The following is a 25,781-nucleotide window of genomic DNA, read 5'->3' as shown; positions in this document are numbered from 1 at the left end:
CTTCTTCCCAAAGCCACGTAGTCTGCAGTGATCTGCTCAAGGTCATTCTTGGCAGTATCATTGGTGCCCACGTGGAGAAGCAGGAAGGGGTAGCGATCCGAGGGCTTGATGAGTCTCGGCACTCTCTCCGTCACATTGTGAATCCTAGCTCCTGACAAGCAGCAGACTTCTCGGTTTTCCCGGTCGGGGCGGCAGATAGATGACTCCGTCTCCCTGAGGAGAGAGTCCCCGACCACCACCACCCGCCTCCTTCTCTTGGGAGTGGTGGTCGTGGAACCCCCAACCCTAGGACAGTGCATCTCATGCCTTCCAATTGGCGGAGTCTCCCTCTGTTCCCTTCCCTCAGACGTATCATCTAGTCCACTCTCCACATTAGTACCTATCTTTCTTACGCAGTGGGATAGTTTGCTCTTGTGCCCTTAATAATGTCTCTTTGAAAAACTGCCAACTCTCTTGAACTGTTTTTCCCTGTAGACTTGCTTCCCACGGGATCTTACCTACCAGCTTTGTGAGTTTGTTAAAGTCTGCATTCTTGAAATCCATTATCTTTATTGTGCTGTTTTCCCTCCCACCATTCTTTAGAATCATGAACTCTACTATTTCATGATCACTTTCACCTAAGCTGCCCTCCACTTTCAAATTCTCGACCAGTTCCTCCCTATTTGTCAAAATCAAATCTAGAACAGCTATCTCCTAGCAGCTTTCACCACCTTCTGAAATAAAAAAATTGTTTCCAATACATTCCAAGAACTTGTTGGCTAATCTATGCCCTACTATATTATTTTCCCAACAGATGTCTGGGTAGATGAAGTCCTCTATCACCACTAAGTCCTGTGCTTTGGATGATTTTGTTATTAGAAATTATTAGAAATGAGATGGACACATTGGTAATCTCTTTGAGTCATAAATTCAAATCTTTCTGGGGCTGGAATTGGCCAAAAGTTATTACCATGTGATACACATTTGGTGGCCTAAATAAAATGAGATGGTGGTGGAACCTAGGTAGCTAATCAAGTATCTCTAGACATTTTGTTAACTGGCAATCTCATGATGAGAGTCAGGACTGAACGGACAATAGAGACTGACCTCTAGATTCATTCCTACTTCTGTCCCCTTTTGGTCAAGTTTGAAGCACATTAGTGGGATGGTTTGAAGAAGCTAAGACTACTGTTATGGAGGCATGGGAGGGGATGGGGGGCGGGAGGCAAGAGTGGGAGGGGAATGTTCCTATACTGGGGATAAAGAAAATAATTTAGCATGATGGCATGCCATGCCAGTATGTCCACATAAATCCTTATGAACTTGTCAACTCAATCCGTTCTCCCATCTATGCTTTACTGAATATGCGTGTGAACATGTTTTTTTAAAATAAAACAAATCAATTGTAACATTTTGCCTTAAACTAGCAATAGCATTTAGACCATGCTGTGGTCACATGATCTGTCTCAATGCAGAGCATAAATGCTTCCAGAAGACATAGCAGTATGTTGAGGGAGCAAGAATCCGTGTAAAGAAATACTCAAGTGAATAGGAAGATTCTCCATTGAGAGGGAATTTTGTCTAGTGGTTCAAACAGGAGACTGGGAACCGGACTCCTGGATTCTATTTACAGCTCTGCCACTGCTCAAAATGTGACCTTGAACATATTTCAACCGCTTGGTGTCTTAGTTCTCCCATCTGCAAAAATGGATGCCACCTGCCACACAGGGTGTAACTATTTGTAAAGCACTTTGATATTCTTGAGGCACCGTGTCATTGTAAAATATTATTAGAATTTATTGATTAGAATTACAGGTGCTTCCTCAAAGGTTATGTTCACCAAGAAATTCAAATTGACCAGCCACAGTTGTAGCCTAATAGATTTTGATTCCTGCTGCAAGTGGACCTTAAAGACGACTAATTTGTTTACACTAATAATAAAGAAATCCACTTTGAACCAATGTGTGCAACAACCACCACAGTTGAATGCCACTCATTGCGATCATTCTTCTTACTAACATGCCGTAATTTGACAGGATGAAAACAACGTGCCATTGCTGTTGGTAATGTTTCCTCAGGAAAGTCACAAGTGATCCTGGCAGTGACTCAGCTTAGCGTGCGAGATAATCAGTCTAGGCAACGGGTAATTATCTCAAGCAAGTCATTATCCAGGAAGCAGCTGTGCACTCAGATTTCTGAATGAGACTTTAACTAGATTTTCAGCAATCAGCCCTTTGTCAGAAACTTTTATGCCCTGCCATATAAGACAAATTATGCTGCTATGATACATGGTAGTAAATGCATATGCCTTAAAGGCCAATTTCAGTCTGGCTTGTACTGTATAGCCCAGGAGGTGTAAAGATCAAACAGCAAGAAACACTTTTCACTGGGCATAAACTGTGAAACACGTTTGAAACTGTATTTCCAAAGTCATTGTTGGTAGTGGCCACCTTGCTGAAAAGATCTATCATTTTTGATGTTGACAGCATGGGAACAGGATATAAGAAGTTGTCAAGCTGTTTTCATCCTGATTTAATACTAATTTAAACAACTGTAGCATGAACGTTAATGCAGAATATTTGACAACAATTTAGTTTTTTGTTCATGACTGTTCTGGCAGTATTAAAAGGGGAGTGATTAACAAAATCTTCCATTTGACTATAGAATAATGGCTAAAAAGTACTTAATGAGGCCCTATTCATAGTTAAGCGCAATATTTTTAATGGGCTACTACAATGTTTTTAGCTTAATCATTGTAGAATTACATCACTAATTTGAGAGGGACATGATGGGTTAGGATGGCAGAAAACCTTTCCCCTACGATGGAGGTCTTTGCTTCAAACATCTCAAGGTGAACTATGCAAAGGGAGTGGATGGTTCTTAATAGTTCTTAAACCAGTTCCTAGTGAATGTGTGTCTACATCATAAAACTACCACCATGACTAACCCCTTTGCATACATCTTCACAGCAACTAGACACCCTTGTCTGGCCTGCGTCAGCCAACTAGGGCTCGTGGGGCTTGGGCTGTGGGGCTGTTTCACTCCTGTGCAGACTTCTGGGCTCAAGCCAGAGCTCGAGCTCTGGGCCCCTCCCACTTCGCAGGGTCCTGTGTCTAGTTACTGTGTAGACATACCCTTTGTGGTAAGCCTCAATAAAGGTACTAAGGATTGACAAATTATAGAAACTGAATGAGAAATCACAATCCAGTCCGTCTCTTCAACCTCAAATGGACCTTAAGCAAATTCACATGCCTTCAGAGGAGGCAGGCATATATCGTATCATCTTGCTAAGAATCCAAAACAAATGTGGAAGGTTAACAGCTTTAATGGCCCTGATCCAAAGCCTACACTCTGATATGACCAAATAGAATTATCAGCTCTTGATAAGGTCATCTGCTTGGGCAGACTGATTTGGGTTTCTTATCCATTCTAGAGACTAACCAATTTATTCCGAAAGCTTATGCTCAAATAAATTGGTTAGTCTCTAAGGTGCCACAAGTACTCCTTTTCTTTTTGCGAATACAGACTAACACGGCTACTACTCTGAAACTTATCCATTCTAATTCTCACGAGCAAGTTACTGATGTGAAAGAGAAAGAGAAAAAGCAAGATACTCAAGGAATGCCCACAACAATAATCTGCATTTTTTCCTATACAACTCAAATGGACTTGACTGGTGATGCTGTTTCAAGCCATCTAGTCTTGAACTTAAATCACTCTGCCTTGTATTACATCTTTTTATTTCAGTTTTAATACAGTTTTTCTGCCCCTGAAGCCAGCAGACCAGGCTTGAAATGTGATTTTCCACTACCGACTGAAAGTCAAGTCTCAAAGGATTTCGCTGCTCACAACCAACCATGTATATTTCCTCTTTCATTTGGAACCTGTGAAAGTGAGGAACTATGTGTACCAGAGACAGCCATAGGATGAGAAAGTACCATGCAAAACTTCCACCAGTGCAGATACACCTCACTGTTGAACTATACCACACTCTGGCCAACCCAGATCTGCTAATGCTTTTCATGGATTCCAAGTTTCCAAGGTCAGAAGGGACCCTTGTGATCATCTAGTCTGACCTGCATAATACAAGCTATAGAACTTCCCCAGAATCATTCCTAGAGCAGATCTTTGGGAACAAAATCCAATCCTGATTTTAAAATTGTCTGTGTTGGAGAACCCACCACAACACTTGGTAAATTGTTCCAATGGTTCATTACTCTTAATTTTAAAAATTTACTTATTTCCAGTCTGAATGTGTCTAGCTTCAATTTTCAGCCATTGGATCATATACCTTTCTCTCCTAGATTGAGGAGCCCATTACTAAATATATGATCCCCATGTAAGTACTTACAGACTATAATAAAGTCACCCCTTAGCCTTCTCTATGTTAAACTGAATAGATTCAGCTCCTTGAGTGTAACACTATCAGGCAGACATCCAAGGATCACATTAGCCCTTTTGGCCACAGCATTGAAGTAGGAGCTCATGTTCAAATGATTATCCACCAAATCTCAAATCTTTTTCTGAGTAGCTGCTTCCCTGGATAAAGTCTCATATCCTGTAAGTCTGGTCGATGTTCTTTGTTCTTCTATGTATACATTTACATTTAGCCGTATTAAAACCCATATTGTTTGCTTGTACCCAGCTTCCCAAGCGAGCCAGATCGCTCTGCATCTGCTTCCTAGTTCTGATCTATAAAAACTCCTACTAGTCTAATGGAAAGTTCTTCACACAACTCTGTTTATGTTTCATGATCCTGCCTTGCAGCTTGCCTGCTATTGCAGTCCTGCTATTACATCTCAGTTCTGATCTGTAACATTTCTGCTATTCCAAAGCTAGGATGAGATTCACCAAAGTTATCTTCAGCTCACGTAAGGATCTGAATTCAGAAGTCCAGAGGTAAAAAGCTACTCCAAAGGTGCCCCTGCTCCCCGTCATTTTCCATATGCTCATTTAACAATCACGGCTGCTCTTTGGGCTGGAACAATGGTATTTTGTGACATTATATATGAGGGACATGTTACTGATAATACATTAGGTCCCCTGGTCTTGCAAATGGAGGCTGGCAGATGACTGTAAAAGATTCACGTTGCAGGGAAGAGAAATCCATGTTAAAAACCTAGGAGTTTGGAGATGTTGTGCTGCCCCAAAATATTCTAATGTGAGGAGGAGAGTTTCCAAAGCAGCTAAGGCAATGTTTCTGAATCTTTTTGAACCAGGGACCGGCTTGCTGCCTTCCTAAACTGTGTCAGGGAGATCTCAGGGACCCACCAGGAGGCTGCCTGCTCCCTTTCTAAACTGTGTCAGGGAAATCTAGGGGACTGGCAAGGAGGCTGCCGTGGACTAGCACTGGTCCACAGACCGGTGGTTGAGAAACACTGATCTAAGGGACTTGCACGCCTAAATCCCTCTAGGCACTTTTGAAAATCGTTCCCCTGACTCTAGCTTTCATTTGTTTGTGATAGTTTAAATAAATTCTAAACTTGTTGGAGATGCAGCAACTCAAATCCATTGTACTTAGATCAATTGACTGGTGGTATTTGTCTTGAAGATCATTAGTATGAACAACAAAACATGAAATATAGACTGCTAGAGACTGTTTTCACAATTAATCTTTTCTAAACTAAAATATAAATTGCAAATACATGACAGTGATACATATTATGTAGGCACTTGGACAGCACTTTTGACCTTCAAAGAACATTTCAAATATTAGTCAATCCTCAAAATACCCCTGCCATGTGCAGGGGTGCTGGAACAATTTGTATAGTGGGGGTGCTGAGAGCCATCAAACTAAACTGTATACCTTGTATATAATGGAAACCGCTTCAGGTCAGGGGGTGCGGCAGCGTCCGCTGCATCCGTAGTTCCAGCACCTATGGTCATGTGGACAAGTAATAATATGTCCATTTTATAGATGGGATAAGTGAGGCGGAGAAGTTAATTTACTTGAAAATAGCCATGAGAGGAGTCAATATCAGAGCCAGGGTTAGAACTCAGTTCTGGCCTCCCAGTCCTGTGCACTAGACATCACACCAGACCTCCCAAAGGGCCTCTGTAGTATTTCGTTATCACCCAACGAAGGAGAAAAAATAGGTTTACTACAGTCCCTACTAGTCCTTATGAGACTGATAAAGAACTGTTCCAATCAAGCATTTGTCCCATTTAAATATTGTAACCTTTAAGGCAAATTTCTTAACAAAATATTGTTTAGTAAGCTTGAAATGTTCTAAGATTTGCAAGCATCCCTAGTTTCCAAATGTCAGACACAAGTTAATACTGTATTAAAAAAAAAAAAAAAAACCCTTGTAGCAAATGTTTTAAGAAAATACTTCATGATGGATTTACTGTTGTTTATTGGATGATTACATCATCTGGACTCCTTGTGAAAGTGCCACGCTATGGCCCAGGAAGAAGAATAAGCCCTACCACCAGATTAGTGCACTATAATGGGTGAGATGCAATTAACTCCAGGGTTGCCGGTGTGATTTACCCTCCTGTACAGGCAAAACATAGGTGTAACTTGATGGGTGGGTGTTGGAGACAGTAGGAAAAATGCAAGGGGAGCAACACAGGAGTGAAAGCTGGTTTCAAAACGAAGGGGAGGTAAGGAAGTCATTCAAATCAGAGCCAGGTGTGTCAAGTAATAGTCCCTGCGAAGGAGAGAGCTAAGGACGACGAGGGAGAGATTGTGTCATGTTTGGTTGCCTCCTCCCTCCATGCACCAAGGCAAAAGTTAGGGAGTACAAAACAGTAAATAGGTAAAAGCCACCAAATTAAGGGGACTTAATATCAGAGGGAATGTGTAGTTTGCAAAACATCTCTCTAAAAAACAAATTGCACACTGCTTCTGCTGCCAATACAGCCACAGGCATGGGACAACAGAAAAACGCTGGCGAATCGCTCAGCTTGGTTACCTGAAGAAGAGGCCGTTGCACTCCTAGCATCTTCATGGTGTCCGCATTGGCCAATATCTTCAGGGGGTCAGATGCCTTGGTGACACCTTCTATCTCTTTGTTGATCTCTGCTAGGACTTGATTAAGGAAGATGTTCTTGATGTACATGGTGAGGAACTCCCGGAGCGGACATTGTTTGGTTGGGCCAAGGCCCAGGGCGTGCTCAATCTCCTGAATAAATCTAAAATATAAAAAGGGAAATCATACTTAGTCACACAATCCAATTACCATGAGCTACACACTGTAACGTCCCAAGCATACAGCTAGCGGGAGAACATAGGGTCAACCATGGGAGCTGGCGGGGAAGAGTTGTAAGATTCAGAGGCAATGGAGTTCTAACAGAGTGCACTGGACACAGGCAGGACTCCTGAGTTTATCCCTCCGCTATGCCCTTGACTGTACCCAATTTGAAATACCTTAAAGGCTCCTGATCCTCAGAATGGGCAGGGAATCCACTTAAAATGGAGGCACCCAAAATCATTAGTCACTTTTGAAAATTCTGACCTGCATGTGAACTTGGGCAAATCATTTATTTTACCTATCCATGACTCAGTTTCCCTTTCTGTAAAATGGGGATAATGATGTTCCACTTTATTTCTAACAATAACAATCCCTCACTCTTAAATGGCGCTTTTCATCAGCAGATCTCAAAGCACTTTACAAAAGAGTTTAGTATCATTGTTCCCATTTTATAGACAGGGAAAGTGAGAAACAGACAGGTGACATGACATGCCATGCCCAAAGTCACCCAGCCAGGCTGAGAACCAGGTATAGAACCCAGATCTCCTGTGTTCCAGTCCAGAGCTCTATCCACTTGGGCACAGTGCCCCATCTAATGCACTGATTGATCCCTGGAAGCAAAATGCTGTATATGTGCTATGTATTATTATTTTATTCCAGGAGAAGTGATTGGATCACATTCACTTATATGCATGCAGAAGGCATGCTACCTTTTCCCAAATATCCCCGCCCCCCTTAATGTCCCACCCTCCTAAAAAATTTCAGCATCTCCTTCATCAACACATCTGTATTTCACTGACATAATTTGCTTGGCCAAGTCAGCCGCTTCTTCCAGGAACCACCTCCTCTCACATCAATAAAGTGACACCCTCAAGGCAAAGATGGTTTATTGGATTTACATCCAAAATGACTGAAGTGATTTTTTTCTTTATTTCTTGAAGTGATGAGAACAACAACAACAGAAGACACAATTAACTGATTTATCAATCTATAGTACTTGTATGGCTCCCACTACGGCAGTATCTGAGCACCTTGCAGGCTTTAACGTATTTACGCTCACCACACCCTGGTGATGCAGGGAAGTGCTACTAACTCTGTTTTGCGGGGGGGGGGGGGAGAAATTGAGGCACGGAGAGACAAAATGATTGGCCAAAGGTCACACAGGAAACCTTTGGTGGAGCTGGGATTTGAACCTAAGTCTCCCAAGTCAGTCCCTTAACCACTGGGCCATCCCTCCTCTGCATGGGAAGGATTTTTTGAACGGAGGCATTTCTGACATTTCCAGCATTTATCAGTGACTTTTTAGCAGTTACTATGCCCCCAAACAGATCAATATGATTTTCTTAATTGTTCATATTTTCTCCTTCCACATGTAGTTCTCTAGATGAGGTAACTTCTCTTAGCAGGATTGATAGAGTGTCCCCTGTCAATTTCAGCAGCATGATTTCTATCAGATTTAAACCATTTGTTCCCTAATGCTTACACTCTGCTGATTTCATCAGTCTAAAACGACACATATGGGGTGAGGCACCATCTGCATGGGGACCCATCCACTCTGATAACTTTGAAAATTCACTCAACTGTCAGAGCTGCAGTGCAACTTCCCCCAGCAAAAAGCACGAGGAAAGAAACACAAAGGAAGGCAACTCCCTTGTTTGCACAGATTGATAAAGTGAATAAAGTTATCCACCAGAGAAATTGCAGTCATGCAGCGAGAGAGAGGCAGAAGAGGCCTATCTCTGAAATAACACACCCAATGTCACCAACTTCTGTGGACCGACATTTACGGATGTCTTCAAGCGGATGCTTGTCACGATTAAGCTGTGACCTACTGTGCCTTTATATTTGTTCCAGTATCTATTTGCAATGTTCATATCACTCTTTATACGGATACCCTTCTTTATACAGGGCTTCTTACAGAGCATTTCTGATCTGGAAAGTAATTTTAGAAATAAGAATTAACCTTCCCGATGCCCCTAGTTGTATCCTTGTTTTACAGATAAGGAAAGCAAGGCAGAGTGCCTTGTTCCACAAATGCATATGTGCATGCTAAGCTTTAAGCAGATGAATACTGCCATGGAGGTCAAAGGGACTACTCACATGTTTACAATTTGAGCATGTGCGTAACTGTCTGTAGGATTGGGGTGTAAATGACTTGCTGAAGGCCACAGGAAGAGTTGGTATCAGACCCAGGATTAGACGCAGAATTCTTGGCTCTCAGCCTTGTGCATTAATTTCTATTCCAAAACTCTCCTAAGGACTCCCACTTCAACCACCATAGACCTTGTCTACATGAGGAAACTACACCAGGTTAGGTAACCATGTGTTCTAATATTATGTGATTTCTTGGCACAGATAGGGTGACAGTGGCTCATTATCATTCAGTAAGGACCAGAAGCATGTCCACGATGCTTTAAGGGATTTATATTTTACTTGATGAGAACTGTAAAGTAATCACAGTGCATGTGAATGCTGACAGGCAGAGATGATTTAGGAAGTGTGAAACTTAACGACTACTCAGCAAAGCTTCCAAGAACAATGGTCTAAAACTAAGGAAAGAAAGTTCAAGCTAAATATTAGAGAAAAGTTATTAAGAGCCAAAGCAAATACGCAGTGGAATGGATGACTGAGGGATATGGTTGAGTAACCATCACTGCAAATATTCAAGGACAGTAGGATTAAATGATATTAAACTGAAATTTTCACTGGTTCAAAAGACTCCATTAAAGTAAGTGGGGATTTTGCATGAGAAAAGACTGAGTAAAAACTTAATAAGGATGTCTGAATACATCTCAAAAGGGAACAGCTAAGCAGTGTGGGTGGATGCTATAAGTGATCTTCCCCTGCCCTCACTATTTATGATCTCACTAAAAAACTGATCTCATGGAAAATATATGACACACAAAACCCCCTATATTAAAAGAACATTATTAAGGTTGCTAAGTCAGGCACTCAAAAGGGAGGAAACGTCAGAATTAAGGTTATTTGTACAACATTAGTTTGGCCCCCTTGCCAGTATGCATTATGATATGGTCTTCAATTACATGATCACGTACAATTTTTTTCACAGGTTTCCTCCCTCCTTCAGTGAACGGGATGGCCCCCCTCTGGGAATGAATCAAGGTCGTGTACTCAACAGCAGGGTTGGAACCTCAAGCTCTGAGACTTGAGTTAATGGAACAACAGATAGCAGTAGTTGGTTGTCATCCTCTGTGGATCAGCACTAGCGAGGGATGGGGCACTTTTCCAGTGCATTTCACAGATGGTTGCTAACAGCAGAAGAATGATGAGACTCAGGATCCTTGGGTTCCCTTCCAGGCTCTAGAGGGGCATGTGATCTAATGGGTTCAGACTTGTCTGCCCACTGCCCCCAAATGTGATCCCTGCTACTCCACTTCCACCAGTCTGTCCTTGTGACCCAGTCTGGTCACTTTCACACCGTGGCTTGTCCCAGGCCCATTCTCCTTACCTAATCCAGCCCCAATCTCAGACTCCTTGCCCAACAAATCCTCGGTCTCATTCTTCTGGACTCCCTGACCCAGTCCCAGTCTCCACCCATATCTAGTCCCAATCTGCTTGCCCCACCTACTCCTTGTTCCTGCCAGCTCCCCAGCCGCTTCTCCTCAGTCTCCATGCCCAGCCAATCCCTGTTCCTCCTCACCCACGTCCTTAATTGATCTGTCTATCTCACAGCAATAGGGTGGCCAGGTGACCAGTTTCTGACAGAAAAGTCTGGTCGAAAAGGGCACCTGACCAGACATGCAAAGTCTGGTTACTGCGGGCAGGGAGGTGCCGGGTCACCACCCCCACCAGCTCCTACTCAGCCGGGGCTGCCTCCTACCTGCATTGGGCGGCTGCAGCTCCCAGCCCTGGCTCTGCAGGCTAGTCCCTCCTGCCCTAGGTAGAGGGGAGGAGGGGGGAAGAATGGAAACACAGTGAGAGAGGGGAGGAGGAAAGAAGAGCGACGGGGCCAGGGCCTTGAGGGAAGAGGCGGGGCAGGGGTTGGCAACCCTACCCAGCAACCTGGCCACCAGTCACCCCTCCGCCCACATTCCCTGTCCCCCCTGTGCCATTCTTCCTTCTGACCCTTCTCCATTTGACTTAGGCAGCTTCTTCCCCCACAGACCTGGGCCCAGCAGGGGTATGTCCCATTGAGAGCTCAGGAAAGAGTGTCTTCCCACTCTCAGTTCAGATGGCTGGACCTGAACAGCTTGAAACAGCCAAGAGCTGCAATTTCAGGGAAAGTCCTACTCAGCTCCCAGCCTGACCGATAATATTTTATAGACAGACAGGCGTCTATATACGCTATTATTTATTTCAGTTTATGACAATATCTATCTGAATTCTAGGCACTTTCTGATCTTTACAACAGACATGAGACATTTGACTGAATGACCATCATAATTAAATAAATATCTTCACAGGAATGCCTTCCAAAAATCCTCCTCACTCAACTCACCCCCTCAGTCATCCCACCCAGAGAAGAGGATAAGAAATGTCATTTTGAGTGAAAAACTCACCAAATATAAAACAGTTTAAAAATTAAATCATTAAAAACTTTTGACTCTGGATTAAAACCCTCAAATGAGGCACAGCCAAGTGTGTGATGCACACATGACTGTGTGCCAATGGGCCTCTGGAATCAGATGCATTTCCATAAATCCAAATAAAAAAACCCATAAGAAATCATCATGATGGTGAAAATGGCTCAATGATACATCATTTCAACAGTTACTATTTTCGTTTTATTCTCCGAAGAGTGAGATTTTAGATACACTTTGCTGCCAAACAGGACCATAAAGAAGGGATGAAGCCTCAGAGGAAGAGGTTTGATTCAAATGGTCTGCTTAGATTGTTTTACTAGAAAAAGAACCCTTCAGATGCAATTTACAAGGGATTCAAGAAACACTATCAACAGCCTCATTTAAAACCATCTCTCACTGGCACATGAAAATTGAAGAAAAACACATAAAGGTTAACGCACTGTGGGGTGCATTCTCTTGATGGGTGAGAATAAGTCATATGGCGCATCAAGAACATTCCCCTAACACTTGGTAATTACACTTACTTAACATAACTGCATTCCTTCTTCTGTAAAATGCTCCAAAGCTTTCTCCAAATAAAAATGCAAACCAAGCACACCATCAGATGCTGGACCATGGTCACTGCATATACTCCAGGTTAATTGTCCAAAATCCTAATGAAGCTAAGTGGGATTCAACTGATCAGATATACATTTTTGTGAAATGTCTGCATGGGATGGAGATCCTGAAAAGATGAGGAAAAATAGAAATCTGCATCTCATATCCAATTCACAACCTGCACTTGCAGAGTAATATACAAATTTAACTTGTTTTATCTCTCTATGAAAGCATTTGAGGTGATTTGTGACTACAATTAAGTGTTCCCTGTAGACAGAAAGCACTTTAGGTAAAATGAAGTGCCTTTTTGCAAATGACAGTCGTTTGGATTTTTTAAAAAAGCACATCATTTCAGAATATTTAAGTCATTCTAACTCCCAACTTTGATGGCTGCCTTACCTATGCTGTATGTGTTTTAAAAAAAAGATTGATTCAGAAACTTATATCATTCTTCTCATGCTTAAGTGTTTATTCCTTTTGTTATTAAACCTCTAATAAAAAGAAATGTAATTAAAAATATAGAAAATGCCTCACTGAATTCCAGTAACACCAGCAACTTCAGTTAAGCCTACCCTGATTTAACTAATGAAGCTAGTATCCGAAAGTGCCCCCAAAACAAACAACTGGGTTGGATTTTCAAAAGCACCTAAATCACTTAGGAGCACAAGTCCCATTGAAAGTCAATAGGATTTGTACTCCTAAGTTACTTAGGTGCTTTTGAAAAACCTGCCTATTATATACTAGCTAATCCCCACTCAACTACTCCAGAATCATTTAATGTTTATTTTACTGTAGACTATTTTGTATTATTATAATTAATAATAATGTATGGTAGTTCCCATGATGTGGTAGGTGCTTTTCATACATTCAAGAAGGGACAGCATCAGCTAGGAGAAGATCACAATCTAAGGGTAGACAAATAGAACAATTGACAGTACATACACAAATCTGTTCAATTCACTGTATGCAACACAGCAGAAGAGGGGTGTTTAAAAAGCTTTTCATTGTGAATGGCTTTCCCAAAATCATTTTCCAGTCTTTAAGGTAATTTTAGATTGATTAGGAGGAGGAATTAATAAACTGTGAAGTGTACGAGGCTGTGAAATAGGCACCCCCAGGAAGTGGTGGAAGCATCATACTATTCAGAACAAGACTGTACAATGCATTGGAAAACATTCCCTAGGGACCAATCTTACAACAGCATAGTGGATAGACTAGGTGAGCCGGTAGAATTTTTGCATCCCTGATTTTCTGTACTTTCATTTCTACTTCACAGGTTGACACTTAAACTGCTTCCCTGTTGCCCTGTGTACGTATTTATCTAATAACAAAATAAAATTTTGAAGTTTAACCCTAAAAACTGAAATAAGAGATGATTAAAACAAACTGGGTTATTCAGTCAATCCCCCTGCTGGTGCAGAATTGTTCCCTTCGTTACACTGTTGAATACTTTGTCTTGTCTACATTTTAATATCCCAAGTGGTGGGTGTTTTCAGCACTTCCCTTGATAAAATATTCCAAAGCTTGATAGATCTCACTATTGGGAAGTTTTCTGTGATATTAAGCCTAAATTTCCTTCTCTTCATTTCATCCTGTTATGCCCCTGTGCCACCTTACACAATTTTTTCTTCCTCCTGGGTGATCACACCCTTCAGATACTTAATACATTATAGAACCTACACAGAGAACATCCTGCCAGACATCCTCTCTCCTTTATAACTAGGGGGACTCAGATCAAATGTCCCTATTGACTGCAGCTATGACAGTATGGCATGGGGAGAGAAGTGATTAAACAACATCCCATGAAACTGGTACTACGGAGCTGCTTATAATACACTCTGCTTACAATGAAATCATTGGCTTGCTTTTTTCCATCCCCCTAAATAGCTATTTCATGTACTAAATTGGTTGACAAAACAATCTGGTTGGAATAGAACACAATTCTCAACACAATCCTCATTCCATTTCATCCTCCTATTCCTTTCTTTGCTCTTGAAGTGAAATCCCATTAAGGCTCTTGAAGTGTCAAGTGGTTCTGACCATTACATATGTACGTTGTATAATAAATACAATAAATATAAAACATCCACCATTGTGGGTACACCAGAGATCATTTGCCATTGAAGACCCATCAATTGAGTAGATACTAAAATGATGGAATGCACAGTATTTCCACAGAAAAACTAGACCATTGGGCATTATTTTGATTACAGTATTAGCAGTTACCATTGAATTGATATATCTCTGAGGAAGGTGCTAATGATAAATACCTTAACCATATCAAAGATAAACCAGCTGTCTACATGAAAAGACTGTGTGAAGGGAATAGTACATAGGAAATGGAAGCCCAAGCTCTCATCTAGATGACAGAGCACAAGCTAACGGAAGGTGTAGGCACAACTCCTTGCTGGAGATCTGTCCATGGTGGTCGTATTTAAAGCTTGTCAGCTTCCTCTGAGATAAATACTTAAGTTGACGTCAGTATTTGAAGGATTCCCTGGACTAACTATAGGATGTACCCAGGCAATGTGGCAAAATGTTGAGGTAACAGTTATTTAAGAAAACTGGCAAGCTTTAAGGGGAGACCACTAAATCTTAGGCATCTGTTATCCAAGTAACTAGGTGTCAATTTAATGTAAGTTAACTCTTCTGTGGTCTAAAGTAGTAGAGAGTGCAGAGACCTGTCTTCAAATCCTGGCTGAGGTCACCAGCTTCTGCCCATATCACAAAAGCAGTGCACATTTTGGCTGGGTGGCTAATCTCTGCTCAGTGCTGGGAAAACAGAGTTTGCCAGTCAAGACTAAAATACACCTGATAGAGAAGTATGGGAGAGGCTTATATACAGCATTTGCTCCTGTAATACATTGCAGTACCAGTTGGAATTGAACTTATGTTCAGTGAAACATGATGGGGCCGAATTCTGTAGGGTATTTTAGGCAATAGATTACCATAATGGTCCCTTCCAGCCTGAAAATCTATCAAATCAGAAGTCCCTACTCAGGAAAAACAGTCACTGGCTTCAACAAGCTTTTTGGATGAGTAAAGACTTCAGGATTTGTCCCTATAGCAGTATAAGGGAGGAAGGATGATGGTCTTGTGACTAAGGCACTAGGATCCAGGCGGTTTGGATTCCATTACTTGTTCTATCACAGACTCCCTGTGTGACTCTTGGGCAAGTTTTCTCTCTCTCTGCCCCCATTTCCCATCTATAAAATGGGGGTAATAAGACTTCCTATCTGCACAGGGGTACTGTGAGGATACATTTGTTAATGTTTGTGAGGTACTGAGATATTATGGTGATGGAGGCCACATGAGTACAGAGAATAAAAGGTGTATTTTACAATTAATTTGTGCTGAATCAGCTATTGTTTAGTAACTAGCTAATTCCTGCAGATCACAAATTTCTAGATTAGCTGAAATGCCTCTACGATAGAATACTGTTTCTTATATTGAATCAAAGTGGGGAGTATTGTCAGTGGTTAGAGCATAGGATGATTAGCCAGGGCTCCTTGGACCCAGGAACTCTGGATGTAAAAAGTATGAGAATTTACTGCCTAAGTTAAAGACCCCATGTTCCATAATTCAAAGGCTGTAGCCGATTCATAAGTGTCTATATGTGGACTAGTCACTAGAGGGGTACAGAAGTCACACTATGTAAGCATGGGTTATACTCTCAAAACCATAGCATACCTGTAAACCGTAACGCTACGCAGGTTTAGCTGGCTTCTCCCAGTTATTTCTACAGAGCCACAGGCATGAGCTTCACTTTACTGACACAAAAAAAGGTCTCCGCTCATAAGGACGTCATCCAACTCCCACTGAAGTCAATGAGAGTCTTTCCCATTGAGCCCTGAATTAGACATTGTAGATACATAGGAGAGGGGGAAATGATGTAGCAAAGGCATCTATTCCCCTCATTACTTGGCTAGCTCATTTTAACAGTAGTACTGCATTACAACAAAGTCCATTTCCAGTTTTAACCCAGAGGGCCTAATTCTCATCTCTATGCAATCAAGCCAGTCCCATTTACTTTAATAGGAAGTAGGCATGTGCATCCAAGAGACAAAAGACCCCACTAAAAAGGAGGGCTATGCTATGGTAGACATTAGTTTTTGGTCCACCTGGTCTGGATCTCAGCAGTCTCCTAACACAGGAAATCTTCATTAACAAGCTTAGGCATTAGTGAAAATATCTTTCTGCTCTGATTCAGTTGAGTTCAGATTCATTGCTCCAAAGCCTCTCTCCCTCTCTTTTTATTTTAATCATGTTGGAGGTGGATCTCATTACAGAAGTAATGATTTCCACAACAAAGCCTGCACAGTATAATTAACGTATTGCAAACATTAGCAAGATCCAGCCTGATAAAAAGTTTTGGGAAAGGTTATTTGACTACCACTCAGATCACACATTATCTATCCTCTAATATCTTGTGAGGGCACCAGCAAGCTTCAGGACGCTGCTGCATATCTCCGAGTTGTTTGGCAGCTGCCAGAACTTAACTGATATTCAGAGGCGATTCTTCCTAAGGTGGTAAACTGAAGCAGCAAGACCCTCCATAAGGAAGTCAGCTTTGTTTCAAAAGCAGCAAGACAGAAGAACTGAAAACCATTATTGTGTAAGGAAAGCTGTGAAAAGGATATAAATGTCACCGTCGGGGCAAAGCACTGGAAAATATATCATGGAGAATGCTGGCAGAGGAATGGATTTAAATGACCTAACAGACACTTCTTTTCTGTCTCTGATTTCTATTATTCAGATACTAGCAATGGAAATTTGGGAGAAACTCCAGGGTCATCTGTGCCAGATTCTGATCCCAGTTACAACCATGTAAAGCTACTGGTTTCACAGGAGTTCTTCCCTATTTCCACTGGTGTACCTGAGAGTGGAATATGGTCCTGTGAAGTTTATAGCATCCAAAGTCTAACTTTATTCCATTTCTATCGCTAGATACTATTACCATGTTACTTCTCCCTATACCTGGTGGAAGAATCAAAGCAATAATTGCCTGGTAAACATCCACTACCCCAGAACTAACAGTTGACTTGCCAACACCAAACTGTTTAGCCATAAATCTGTAATAAACCAGGATAGCCAGCTTCTACTGCGTAATAGCAATTCATTTCTGGACTGGTACAATGTCTCTCATCCCTGTGTCCTTGCAGGACGAGGTGAGCTCCTCACACAGCTCCAGGAACAAAGCCATCCTCCTATGTAAATTCTGGGCTCATTCCTGGTCAGTAAAGGTCTACGTGACAATGTAGTCCCACCATGTTGTGCTTGTGGACCTAGACCACTGCCACCACTCAATATAAGGGAATTTATCTGCTATCAGAACCCGCACCCACTGTCTCCACTCCTTAAGGAGAGCTTGCACAGACCCTTTAAGGAAGTATGCTGTATCTTTCTCACGGCACCAAGCCATCGCCAAATCATACACAGCTGCGTCTTGTGCCCCACTTCTTCCTCCTTTCCCCAAAATGAGACTTGCCCTTGTGTCACCATTCTGAGCTGGATCCATGCCTTTCCACGCTGGCAAAGAGTACAGTTACCCAGAACTGGTTAAAAGTTGTGATTCGCCTGGTTCGTACAATTTCTGCCCCTGACCCCAGAAGGGCAGACAAATTCTCTCACACGATGAGAGCATTCACAGAGTGGCACAGTTAACTGTGGCAACTATAACCCATGGGATGTGTCCGCAGAAGTCTTAGTGCCACATGAGCACAGGGCCAATGTAATTGCAGGACATTGCAACCACCTCCGCATAACGCAGCTGCTATTTTGCAGTGTTGCCGCTCTCCCTTCATGACCGGCTAACATGAGGGAAGTAACTGAGGGTTGGATCACTTCAGTTAATTCAGTAGTGCAGACGCACCCAAAATGAGAAATGGCTGTATTTCCAAGCTCTACCAAAGCAATTCACGATGATTTCACCACTAGGGCTGGGTTGTGTAGCCTGCTTTACATTTACTCTCCACCACGTAGGATTCACTGCCAGCTGGGCAACTTAACAACTTGCTGATGCTGGCACTCCTTTTTCCTCTCTTTCTGTGTCACACAGCCACTGTGATGCCTCTCTGGGTGACTATTCAGAAATGACTGATGATATTGCTCTAATTCACCGGTACTGGGCTTTTTGATTATTCATGATGACCAACATACAACGTACTTCTTTACTGGCAAAAACAAGCCAGGGACACCAGTGAATTGTGACATGGCTCCCAGCATCAAGTTTAAAATCATCCCAGCAGAGCATATTTTAAGAAATTTGCATCGGAAGACAAAGCGTTAGTAACAGAACTGGGAAAGGAGGGGACTTCTCAATTCTCCACAAACAAAGTTAACCCAGCATTCAGCATCTTCATTCTTTTCTGAACTCCTGCTAGGGTTTTTGATTACAAAAGAGCTAACTTTAAAAGATTAAGGTAATTAGTTAGGGAAGTGGATTGGACTGAAGAATTTGTGGATCTAAAGGTGGAGGAGGCCTGGAATTACTTCAAGTCAAAGTTGCAGAAACTATCAGAAGCCTGTATCCCAAGGAAGGGGAACAAATTCATAGGCAGGAGTTGTAGACCAAGCTGGATGAGCAAGCATCTCAGAGAGGTGATTAAGAAAAAGCAGAAAGCCTACAAGGAGTGGAATATGGGAGGGATCAGCAAGGAAAGCTACCTTATTGAGGTCAGAATATGTAGGCATAAAGTGAGAAAGGCTAAAAGTCAAGTAGAGTTGGACCTTGCAAAAGGAATTAAAACCAATAGTAAAAGGTTCTATAGCCATATAAATAAGAAAAAAAAAACAAAGAAAGAAGAAGTGGGACCACTAAACACTGAGGATGGAGTGGAGGTTAAGGATAATCTAGGCATGGCCCAGTATCTAAACAAATACTTTGCCTCAGTGTTTAATAAGGCTAATGAGGGGCTTAGGGATAATGGTAGGATGACAAATGGGAAGGAGGATATGGAGGTAGATATTACGACATCCAAGGTAGAAGCCAAACTTGAACAGCTTAATGGGACTAAACCAGGGGGCCCAGATAATCTTCATCCAAGAATATTAAAGGAATTGGTATATGAAATTGCAAGCCCATTAGCAAAAAATGTTAATGAATCTATAAACTCAGGGGTTGTACCATATGTCTGGAGAATTGCTAACACAGTTCCTATTTTTAAGAAAGGAAAAAAAAGTGATCTGGGTAACTACAGGTCTGTTAGTTTAACATCTGTAGTATGCAAGGTTTGGGAAAAAATTTTGAAGGAGAAAGTAGTTAAGGACATTGAGGTCAATGGTAATTAGGACAAAATACAACATGGTTTTACAAAAGGTAGATCGTGTCAAACCAACCTGATCTCCTTCTTTGAGAAGGTAACAGATTTTTTAGACAAAGGAAACGCAGTGGATCTAATTTACCTCGATTTCAGTAAGGCATTTGATATGGTCCACATGGGGAATTATTAGCTAAATTTGAAAAGATGGGGATCAATATGAAAATTGAAAGGTGGTTAAAGGGGAGACTACAATGGGTCACAATGAAAGGTGAACTGTCAGGCTGGAAGGAGGTTACCAGTGGAGTTGCTCAGGGATCGGTTTTGGGACCAATCTTATTTAATCTTTTTATTACTGACCTCAGCATAAAAAGTGGGAGTGTGCTAATAAAGTTTGTGGATGACACAAAGCTGGGAGGTATTGCCAATACAGAGAAGGACCGGGATATCATACAGGAAGATCTGGACGACCTTGTAAACTGGAGTAATAGTAATAGGATGAAATTTAATAGTGAGAAGTGCAAGATCATGCATTTAGGGATTAATAACAAGAATTTTAGTTATAAACTGGGGACGCATCACTTGGAAGTAACAGAGGAGGAGAAGGACCTCGCAGTATTGGATGATCACAGGATGACTACGAGCCGCCAATGTGATATGGCTGTGAAAAAAGCTAATGCGGTCTTGGGATGCACCAGGCGAGGTATTTCCAGTAGAGATAAGGAGGTGTTAGTACCGTTATACAAGGCACTGGTGAGACCTCACCTGGAATACTGTGTGCAGTTCTGGTCTCCCATGTTTAAGAAGGATGAATTCAAACTGGAACAGGTACAGAGAAGGGCTACCAGGATGATCTGAGGAATGGAAAACCTGTCTTATGAAAGGAGACTCAAAGAGCTTGGCTTGTTTAGCCTAACCAAAAGAAGGCTGAGGGGAAATATGATTGCGCTCTATAAATATATCAGAGGGATAAATACCAAGGAGGGAGAAGAATTATTTAAGCTCAGTACACAAGAACAAATGGATATAAACTGGCCATCAGGAAGTTTAGACTTGAAATTAGACAAAGGTTTCTAACCATCAGAGGAGTGAAGTTCTGGATCAGCCTTCCAAGGGAAGCAGTGGGGGCAAAAGACCTATCTGGCTTCAAGACTAAGCCTGATAAGTTTATGGAAGGTATGGTATCATGGGATAGCATAATTTTGGCAATTAAATGATCTTTAACTATTAGCGGTAGATACGAACAATGGCCTGTGATGAGACGTTAGATGGGGTGGGATCTGAGTTACTACAGAGAATTCTTTCCTGGGTGTCTGGCTGGTGAGTCTTGCCCACGTGCTCAGGGTTTAGCTGGTCACCATATTTGGGGTCAGGAAGGAATTTTCCTCCAGGGCAGATTGGCGGAGGCCCTGGGGATTTTTCGCCTTTCTCTGCAGTGTGGGGCACAGGTCACTTGCTGGAGGATTCTCTGCACCTCCAAGTCTTTAAACCACGATTTGAGGACTTCAATAGCTCAGACATAGATTAGAGGTTTGTTACAGGAGTGGGGGGGGGGGGTGAGATTATGTTGTGCAGGAGGTCAGATCTGTTGTGCAGGAGGTCAGACTAGACTATCATAATGGTCCCTTCTGACCTTAAAGTCTATGATTCATAAAAATAGTGAAGGGAACTGGGCCTTTTGAGGCACTTATTTATTCATCACTTAGTACATCTCATCAGATAAATCTACACACACACAGGCCTTTTCCCTTATAGCACTTCAGTGTGAAGAGAAAATTCTGACTCTGCTACATTTAGCACAGTATGAGACATGAAGCCAATGTACCACGCCGCTCCCCCCATATAAATGTTCCCTTTGATTCATCCTTCTAAGCACTTCATCCTTCCAAGTTACATAAATTGAGTTCCATGCAGTTTACTGGCCGGGAGAAAGGGGGTGGTTTGGTATCTTTCAGATTAGGCCTTAAAAGCCTTAATAGCTCAGGTCCTCTCTGAGCCTTGTGGACTTTGACTACACTGTGCCACTTTCTATAAGAATGGGGTCTTGCTCTTGGACATTTCTTCTTTTCCCACCACTGTGTAGTATGCTGTCTATTTATTAATCTCCACCCAGTGCTGACTACATTGTGGTACACAGTATATACTTCATATTTAATATGCAGTGCAGTCTGGGAGCTTTTGGAATGAAAGTGCTACATCAATGTAAAAGATTTTTATATGGTGGCTTCTGTAACTGGTGCCATTTATATTATAAACCCCCCCATACAACAAATTGTGCTGGATTCTGGGCACATAACATTTACTCCCAGAAATGTACCCTGATTCCCTGTATGCATTGTTCCTCCTTCTGGTCTCTTTAATAAGCAGGTGAAAGGTTCCCTGGAATATTAGCTAGCACATATGGCTGGGTACCAGGAGACTTGCTAATCAAACCCTACAGCTACCAACAACTCCCTGGGAGATCTGGAAGGAGTCACTTCTTCTAGCTGAGCTTCAGTTTCCCCTTCAGTAAAATGGCATTCATATTTACTTCCTTTGCAGTGCTGTTGTGAGCCTTAAGTGATGTTTGTAAAGTCCTGAGAGCCCCTGAGAGGGAAGGCACTGTAGAAAAGCAGAGTATAATTAGTATTATTACTCGCGTCAAGGTAAAAAGAGTTTTCTGAAAAATGCCCAGCACTCTGCTTCTCTGGTTTTGTTTCAGCAAGTACAATGCTTGGTGAATGGGGCGAGCAGAGAGCTATAATGCAGGGCAAGATAATATGAACACTCAGAGCAATACATTCAGCCTTTAACCCAATGCCTCACTTTGATTATCTGTATGTTTTTTATGATCATGGAGTTGCTATTGAAAGACATTTTGTTTTTATGCACTTTGAGGATCCAGAGAACTGAAGCAAGGTGCAGAGCAAGCACACCCAGGGCAAGCTTCTCCCTGCACTAGATATCAATGCTGCACCGCATCACACCCCCCTGCAACTCGTATTCCAATCTAAGCTTCCACCTCTCTCTGCCAAGGCACCACGAACCCTGACCTGCAACACTCAGAACTACTCCAATCCTAGCCTGCACTTCAACATAATAAGAACATAAGAATGGCCAGACTAGGTCAGACCAAAGGTCAGCCCAGTATCCTGTCTGCCGACAGTGGCCAATGCCAGGTGCCCCAGAGGGAGGAAACCTAACAGGTAATGATCAAGTGACTTCTCTCCTGCCATCCATCTCCACCCTCTGACAAACAGAGGCTAGGGACACCATTCCTTACCCATCCTGGCTAATAGCCATTAATGGACTTAACCTCCATGAATTTATCTAGTTCTCTTTTAAAACCTGTTATAGTCCTAGCCTTCACAACCTCCTCAGGCAAGGAGTTCTACAGGTTGACTATGCGCTATGCGAAGAACGTCCTTTTATTTGTTTTAAACCTGCTGCCCATTAATTTCATTTGCTGGCCCCTAGTTCTTGAGCAAAGCCTGCCTGTCGTGCCAAACAGCCCTCTGTTTCACAGTGGTTTTGTGATGTTAGTGATTATCCAAAGAGATGGCTGAACTAAATTACCTACTGCTGCTCCAGGTACAATTTAAACCCAAGACTGCAGAAGCAAAAAATTAATGTACTAACCATGTCTGAAAGAGGCTCTGCAGTAAGTTTATTTACAAGAACTTAAGGTAGATGCAATGGGTGTGAGCACAGTCTAACGGTCAGAGCAGGGAACTGTGGGTCAGGTCTCTTGAGTCCTATTGACAGTTCTGCTGCTGAGTTGCTATGTGACTAGGGACAATGCCTCAGTTTTCCTGCCTATAAAATGGGTAGAATATTTTTCAACTAATCAACAATATATTTCATAGAATCATAGAATCATAGAATATCAGGGTTGGAAGGGACCCCAGAAGGTCATCTAGTCCAACCCCCTGCTCAAAGCAGGACCAATTCCCAGTTAAATCATCCCAGCCAGGGCTTTGTCAAGCCTGACCTTAAAAACCTCTAAGGAAGGAGATTCTACCACCTCCCTAGGTAACGCATTCCAGTGTTTCACCACCCTCTTAGTGAAAAAGTTTTTCCTAATATCCAATCTAAACCTCCCCCACTGCAACTTGAGACCATTACTCCTCGTTCTGTCATCTGCTACCATTGAGAACAGTCTAGAGCCATCCTCTTTGGAACCCCCTTTCAGGTAGTTGAAAGCAGCTATCAAATCCCCCCTCATTCTTCTCTTCTGCAGGCTAAACAATCCCAGCTCCCTCAGCCTCTCCTCATAACTCATGTGTTCCAGTCCCCTAATCATTTTTGTTGCCCTTCGCTGGACTCTCTCCAATTTATCCACATCCTTCTTGAAGTGTGGGGCCCAAAACTGGACACAGTACTCCAGATGAGGCCTCACCAATGTCGAATAGAGGGGGACGATCACGTCCCTCGATCTGCTCGCTATGCCCCTACTTATACTTATTTGGCACTGTAAAAGAAAGAAAATACACAAAAAATGCAGGTAGTCTCTACTTCAAAGAGCTTATAATTTAAGCAAGCTTGAAAATCTATCTATAGTAATCCCCAGCTGATCTACAGAGGTGTTGTGATGCTTAATTAAATGGTGGGTGTAAAACACTTTGTGCCAGATTTGTAAAGGTATTTAGGTGCCTAAAGATGATGATTGGCAGCTAGTGGGGTATCCAAAAGGGCCAGTGTGAGTATGTGCATAATGAGGCATTGCTCAAAGAGGGCAGAGGAAAGGTGGTGTGGGCAATCTTGTTTTCCCCCCTTTTCTCCTTTAATAGAGTCAGATGGAATGGAATCCTATGGGCAAAAGTGATGGGTTGTAAAAGGAGATGAAGAGCTTGTAAATTTCAGTGACAGTGGAGTTGGCAGAGTAAAGCCATGTGTGTGTTAACAAAGCATATTGGGGTACTGCTGCAAGAGGGCAAAGTTAAGGCTGCACAGACAACCTTATCTGATCATTTGCTGGATTTCAGAAGTCAGAGTTTTGCTCTCAACATTCTGCAAGTGTACGACATACTACCAAGCAACCTTCACTCTACGTTAATGTAATTGTTTCCCATTGAATGGTAAATCCTCCTTTCCCCCCTTGAATGCCTTATTAAATGAGATTTGTTGATGACCATATCTAAAATGCATAAAAGATCAAATACTTCATGCTACTTTCTGAACAGAGTAGCTTTTAAAAATTAATTATTTTTAGTATTATTTTTAAATCTAATCTGGTGGCACATTCTTGCATGTTGAAATCCTACAACTCCTCAGTATGGACTCCTGTAAAAGATAGCACATGCTGACTATAAATCTTTAAAATGGCTCTATTAATAGAGTGGCTGTGGTGACAGCTTTATAAATGGGCACCATCTTTATGCAAACTGTGTTTTATTAGATTGCATTATAATGATTTGTAATAAGAATGCAAAGATGAATTTAAAGACGATGGAGATGCAGAAAGAACTCCATTTGGCTGGGGGTTTCAAAGCCTATGAATCTGGCGTGGCAGACTTCACGCCTGCAACAACAGACATTATCAGATTAACTTTGCTACAGTTCTGTGCTCCGCCGAATGCTTTTTCCAATCAGATAACAACAGACTAATAACTGGCTTTATGTCTGTCAATCCAATTACTTCCTATTTGGTATGTTGCTGACACTCCATTAAATAAGCAGACAGATGGCACGATCTTTCATTATCATCCAACTGATTTATTAGCCTCTAGTGCGCATAACCAGGGTGCAGCCAATCAATTACATCAAGCGTTTTTAGTCCGAAAACTCACCAGGGTAAATAAAAGGGCTGATACAAATGAAAATAACCTAAGACTCCATCAGTGGATGCCTCAGAGACCAATCTATGCAACCATCCATCCAATGGCACCTAGATAATTACATTTTAAGGTAGTTATCCTCCCAACAAACCTGAGGTATTATTATCCCCATTTTACAGATGTGGAACTAAGGCACAGACAGATTAAGGCCCTGCCTCTGGTCACACAACAAGTCTGTGGCAGATCAGTGTCTCCCAATTTCCCAGCTAGTGCTCTGATCAATGGGCCATCTTTCTGCCTTTGCACAGGGCTATAATCCCACCTCCCATACCTGCAAAAGTGTAGTTTCCTCAAGTGTATGGGGGGGGCGGAGGGAAGGAGAATGGCCATATTTGACTTGCGTGACTGAGATTAACTATTGCACCGTGTCTCCATGCAGGGGACACAAGC

At 42.1% G+C, this 25,781-nt stretch overlaps 1 protein-coding gene across 3 annotated transcripts in view; it reads right to left on the bottom strand.

Annotated features, from left to right (window-relative positions):
• The window catches only part of EXOC4 (exocyst complex component 4), a 606,961-nt gene that overhangs the window by 160,192 nt on the left and 420,988 nt on the right, over window positions 1-25,781 (bottom strand). Inside the window, exons 11-12 of one of the 3 annotated variants that reach the window (XM_073328863.2) lie at window positions 6,897-7,116; window positions 4,248-5,855 (exon numbers count right to left, since the gene is read on the bottom strand). In XM_073328863.2, the coding sequence (XP_073184964.1) occupies window positions 5,808-5,855; window positions 6,897-7,116 (268 nt within the window). In that variant the 3' untranslated portion in view covers window positions 4,248-5,807. Of the gene's footprint in view, window positions 1-4,247; window positions 5,856-6,896; window positions 7,117-25,781 lie in introns of those variants that run through there. The other 2 variants (XM_073328862.2, XR_012156857.2) reach the window with 2 other exon arrangements.

Source organism: Lepidochelys kempii, chromosome 1 (assembly GCF_965140285.1).
Source record: "Lepidochelys kempii isolate rLepKem1 chromosome 1, rLepKem1.hap1, whole genome shotgun sequence".
Classification (NCBI taxonomy): domain Eukaryota; kingdom Metazoa; phylum Chordata; order Testudines; family Cheloniidae; genus Lepidochelys; species Lepidochelys kempii.
The sequence above is the reverse complement of the archived record's forward strand: the minus strand, read 5'-3'. Positions and strand labels throughout refer to the sequence as shown.